Below are 5937 nucleotides of genomic sequence, written 5' to 3'. Positions count from 1 at the left end.
CACTCCTTCGTTGTCCGGACGGTGTGTTTGGGATCATTGTCATGCTGAAAGACCTAGCCACGTTTCATTTTCAATGCCCTTGCTGATGGAAGGAGGTTTTCACTCAAAATCTCACGATACATGGCCCCATTCATTCTTTCCTTTACACGGATCAGTCGTCCTGGTCCCTTTGCAGAAAAACAGCCCCAAAGCATGATGTTTCCACCCCCATGCTTCACAGAAGGAATGGTGTTCTTTGGATGCAACTCAGCATTCTTTGTCCTTATGACATTCTCCCAATCTTCTTCTGGATCATCCAAATGCTCTCTAGCAAACTTCAGACGGGCCTGGCGTTGTACTGGCGTAAGCAGGGGGACACGTCTGGCACTGCAGGATTTGAGTCCCTGGCGGCGTAGTGTGTTACTGATGGTAGGCTTTGTTACTTTGGTCCCAGCTATCTGCAGGTCATTCACTAGGTCCCCCCGTGTGGTTCTGGGATTTTTGCTCACCGTTCTTGTGATCATTTTGACCCCACGGGGTGAGATCTTGCGTGGAGCCCCAGATCGAGGGAGATTATCAGTGGTCTTGTATGTTTTCCATTTCCTAATAATTGCTCCCACAGATGATTTCTTCAAACCAAGCTGCTTACCTATTGCAGATTCAGTCTTCCCAGCCTGGTGCAGGTCTACAATTTTGTTTCTGGTGTCCTTTGACAGCTCTTTGGTCTTGGCCATAGTGGAGTTTGGAGTGTGACTGTTTGAGATTGTGGACAGGTGTCTTTTATACTGATAACAAGTTCAAACAGGTGCCATTAATACAGGTAACGAGTGGAGGACAGAGGAGCCTCTGAAAGAAGAAGTTACAGGTCTGTGAGAGCCAGAAATCTTGCTTGTTTGTAGGTGACCAAATACTTATTTTCCACCATAATTTGCTTTCAAGAGAACTGGGAACTCTGGGAAAAAAAAGCAAAGTCAATCATGATGATGTCAGTGATCTTCAAGTCGTAGATCTAGAAAGAGGCCGAAGTTCCCAATTTGCAATTCCGAGTATTTTCCAAGTCGGAGCTCGTTTTTTTCCCCAGAGTTCCCAGTTGTCTTGAACTCATTGAAGTCACATTTCCGAGTTAACAGTTGTTTTGACCGTGGCAGAAATCATGCTGGATTGACAGCATGGCCAATGCTGAATGTTTATAATTTTAAGCTTGGAAAAGAGACCCTTAAACTTAGACTTGGGACCACACACCCACTCCATTGAATAGCAGGCTTGTAGTTGCTTTGAAATGCTTGCAGTTAGTCACTGATTCCTTCCATTGTTGAATTTGCGATTTCCAACTTGTTGTGTAATGTTTTTCTCCAATGGCCGATGAACACCGATACGTTTTGTCTATAATTTCTCTTCATTATTTATTTTTATGTGACAAGGACTAAAAAAGATTTGCCAGAAGATTTTCGACTTGATTCATAGTAATAGCTAGCTAAGATTTTGAAAGTATGATGTTGACATGATCTGTCCAATCAAAGCTACTGTACATATAACGTGATTTGACGCCATTCTATCTGTGGCCAATGACCTTGAGCCTTCTTGGATGGGCACTTCTAATGTAACTCTATGGCAGCACCCAAGGGGCTTGAATTTCCAAGCTCTACCCTTAGATTTGGTGGTGACGTTGTGTCCCCATGAGTGACTGAACACTGACCCAATCACAGAGCAGCTAGAGAACATTACCAAACCCTACGCTCTGTATTTTCTGACGGCTTGCCCCACCACCACAGAAAGCACTGACTGAAACACCTGCATTTTGGAGTTGCTTTATTCAAGAAAGCAAAAAAAGAGAACCTGATTGTATTAACTCAAATAATGTGTTTTTTTTTTTTTTTTTTTACATTGTTTGCAAAAACATGCAAAACAGGCAATCCACCCCCCCCCCCCCCCAAAAAAAAATGTGAGGCTCTGCCCCACCTTCCCACTGGGCACACAGACACAATCCATGTCTCAATAGTTTCAAGGCTTAAAAATCCTTCTTTAACCCGTCTCCTCCACTTCATCTACACTGACTGAAGTGGATTTAACAAGTGACATCAATAAGGGATCATAGCTTTCACCTGAATTCACCTGGTCAGTCTGTGTGGAAAGAGCAGGTGTTCTTTCACCTGGATTCACCTGGTCAGTCTGTGTCATGGAAAGAGCAGGTGTTCTTTCACCTGGATTCACCTGGTCAGTCTCATGGAAAGAGCAGGTGGTCCTAATGTTTTGTCCACTCAGTGTACGTTCTACAAGGATACATTTCTATTGCATCCTTTGGAACAGGCTAGCCATGTAGGCTAGTGATGGTATGTTAGGCCTATGGGTATGGGAGCCAGCCACAGATACATAGACAATGTAGCCTAACGATATTGTGTCTTTAACATCTCAATCACAATTCTCTCTCCTTTCCCTTCTTGACAAGCCCACAATGATTTAAGAATACCTGCCATTGTATTCACTGTAGCTGTTTTGATCAGCTATCACCATCGAAACAAAAATAGTCTACCCGATCGAGGTACCGATAGAGACACAGAACCGTTAACGGAAACCTACCTGTGTGGCTTTGTGGAACTGCTTTTTCAGCCCCGCGACAGACATCGCTCTAGTTCCACCAGATGTCCACTTGCGTTCACCAAGTAATCCACGATTATCCACCCTCTGGGTTTCAAAACAAGGAATATAATCCGCTTGTCTTTCTTTCTATCTATCGAGTGTTTTGCCGTTGCGTAGACTAGTCTACACTGGTGTCCCCTCGTCATAACAGAATGAATCGCTCTATCCAAGTACAACCAGCGAAATCATTCGGACTGGCATTCCATGCTATCTGGTATCCTTGGGACGTCCATTTAAAAATAAAAAACTTTTTGGCAAATCAGTTACAGAACAAATTCTTATTTTCAATAACTGGTCTAGGAACAGTGGGTTAACTGGCCTAGGAACAGTGGGTTAACTGGACTAGGAACAGTGGGTTAACTGGCCTAGGAACAGTGGGTTAACTGGCCTAGGAACAGTGGGTTAACTGGTCTAGGAACAGTGGGTTAATTGGCCTAGGAACAGTGGGTTAACTGGTCTAGGAACAGTGGGTTAACTGGCCTAGGAACAGTGGGTTAACTGGTCTAGGAACAGTGGGTTAACTGGTCTAGGAACAGTGGGTTAACTGGTCTAGGAACAGTGGGTTAACTGGTATAGGAACAGTGGGTTAACTGGTCTAGGAACAGTGGGTTAACTGGCCTAGGAACAGTGGGTTAACTGGTCTAGGAACAGTGGGTTAACTGGTCTAGGAACAGTGGGTTAATTGGCCTAGGAACAGTGGGTTAACTGGTCTAGGAACAGTGGGTTAACTGGCCTAGGAACAGTGGGTTAACTGGTCTAGGAACAGTGGGTTAACTGGTCTAGGAACAGTGGGTTAACTGGTCTAGGAACAGTGGGTTAACTGGTATAGGAACAGTGGGTTAACTGGTCTAGGAACAGTGGGTTAACTGATTGGCCACCCAGTAACTATCCTGGAGGATGATTGGCCACCCAGTAACTATCCTGGAGGACGATTGGCCAACCAGTAACTATCCTGGAGGACGATTGGCCAACCAGTAACTATCCTGGAGGATGATTGGCCACCCAGTAACTATCCTGGAGGACGATTGGCCAACCAGTAACTATCCTGGAGGACGATTGGCCAACCAGTAACTATCCTGGAGGATGATTGGCCACCCTTGATATGCAATATTGCAACATTACAACCCAATAATTTTGTCTAAAGAATAAGGTAGGCTACTTCAAAGCAAGGTATCTAACTAAGACGTTTATATATTGTTATTTATTATATATGTTTATATATTAAGGCTCAATATTAATGTTTCAGGGTAGATCTATGCACAGCAAGTTATTTGTCAATTAGGCTATTCTTAGAATATGTTTAATGTTGTCTTAATTACATGGCTACTGCGTAATAGAGGGGAAGCCCAGTTTCTCCACGGCGCAGGTCTATTTAGGTTCTACAGTGCCGGTGGAAAGGGGACGACCACATGAATAGTTAACTAGCGAGATCACCTCTAGTTATGTTAAATTATGTTTTGAAATTGTAATCTAGTTAGCCTGTCAGGCAGTATTTTATACTTTCTGATGAAATGTCGCGGTCTCTCTCGGCTGGCAATGGCCCACTCTCACTGGCACACACGCAGCACACACCGACAGGCACTGAAGCGTCGTTCCGATTATGGTTGATATGTAGATTTTTAAGTGTTAATCATATTTAAAAGTGTGCCTTCATGAATTACACGTACATTACTTTTCATGACCCTACAAATCCGAATTTGATAATTTGGAAGAGCACATCATGTGCATTCAGGCTGGCGCATTTTCAATCTGCACAATCTCGAACAGTCTACTGTCATGCACATATTCACTGACAATAATCAAGAAATTAATGCTCGATCTCCATTGCTATTCAATCTAGATTCCGTCTTCATTCCGCTTTGATCAACCTTTTTTTGCCTCAGTGTGTGAATCTGGGCCGGTAATAGGCTACTTTATTTTATGGAGGGTATGCAATTACCCCCCCAAAAAGGTGCCAGCATGGCGCTCCGGACATGTGCCGCTTTCTATGGACGTCCCAAGGATCCCTGATAGTACTGACCGGTATTGTGCAGAGACAGCTGTAACGTAGGCACGTCTGTGACGTGTGGTGGCAGTGCGCATGTTCATGAGAGGAGATTGCTGTCTGCGAGTTTGATGGTGCTGAAACAATGTGATTCGGACTGACGGTTTTTCTAGATTCTTCCTACATTAAGAGGGACATCGAGTCTTGTGAGCAGTGGTGGAAAGTACTGTACGGACCTGACTAGATCATAAAGGAGCAATTGTCCAGACAGAGGATTGAGTTTACGAATTGACGGTTTATTGACCCAACTTTACACAGGCTACTGTTTGGCTGTAGCCCACGCCAAATAAATGAAAGAGAACCCACAAGCCAACCGTGACCTTCTCTTGTGAAGGCCAGACGTAAGAGAGAGAACAAAGGCTAAACCTGGTCTTAACTTCCAATGCTCCATGAAAGATGCCCGGCTTCCCCTCCATGCCCGGCATCAGAACATCCCAGGCATTCCTGTGATTGGCAGATAGCAGGTTGATTGGCATGTCGGACCCCGCGAACACTGGGTACTGGTAAGTACAACACAACCACCTACTTAGCCGAACACATAACACACAGCTGTCTGTGCGGGTCGCTACAGTACTACTTAAGTCGTTTTCTGCGGGTATCTGTACTTTACTCTTTTTGACAACTTTTACTCCACTCCTAAAGAAAATGTACTTTTTACTTCATACCTATATACCATCCCCTGACACACAAAGGTACTCGTGACATTTTTAATGCTCAGCAGTACAGGAAACTGGTCAAATTCACACACTTATCAAGAGAATGTCCCTGATCATCCCTACTGCCTCTGATCTGGTGGACTCAATAAACAAAAATGCTTCTTCGTAAATGATGTCTGAGTGTTGGAGTGTGCCCCTTGCTATCAGTAAATAAATAAAAAAACAAGAAAATTGTGCTTTCTGGTTTGCTTAATATGAAGGCTGATTTATACTTTTGATACTTCAGTATATTTGAGCAATTAATAAAATGTTTGATGCTTAAGTATATTTAAATCCAAATAATTTTACTCAAGTAGTATTTTACTGGGTTACTTTCAATTTTCTATAATGGTAAAGATACTTTTACTCGAGTATGACAATTGAGTACTTTTTCCACGGGAGAGCATTGTTTCTATAACTCAAGTTTATTGGTCACATACACCGTTTAGCAGGTACTAAAGTGCTTATGGTATCAGGTTTCAGGTAAGACCCAAGTGCAGACTGTGTGGAAGTAACGATGTGTATTGTAACAGGGGCAGGCAAACAACAGGTCAAGGCAGGCTGGGTTCGATAATCCGGAGT

At 43.5% G+C, this 5937-nt stretch overlaps 1 protein-coding gene across 1 annotated transcript in view; it reads right to left on the bottom strand.

The window, feature by feature from the left end:
- The window catches only part of LOC118942972 (endophilin-A1-like), a 26328-nt gene extending 23048 nt beyond the window's left edge, over nucleotides 1-3280 (bottom strand). The window contains exon 1 of the mRNA XM_090214945.1: nucleotides 2557-3280. Coding sequence (XP_090071071.1) covers nucleotides 2557-2601 — 45 coding nt within the window. The 5' untranslated portion in view covers nucleotides 2602-3280. The remainder of the gene's footprint in view (nucleotides 1-2556) is intronic.
- Between the last annotated feature and the right edge of the window lie 2657 nt (nucleotides 3281-5937).

This window comes from Oncorhynchus mykiss, chromosome 21 (genome assembly GCF_057628025.1).
Source record: "Oncorhynchus mykiss isolate SJ-2025 chromosome 21, ASM5762802v1, whole genome shotgun sequence".
NCBI classification, from domain to species: domain Eukaryota; kingdom Metazoa; phylum Chordata; class Actinopteri; order Salmoniformes; family Salmonidae; genus Oncorhynchus; species Oncorhynchus mykiss.
Note: the sequence above shows the minus strand (reverse complement) of the source record. Positions and strands in the feature narration are given on the sequence as shown.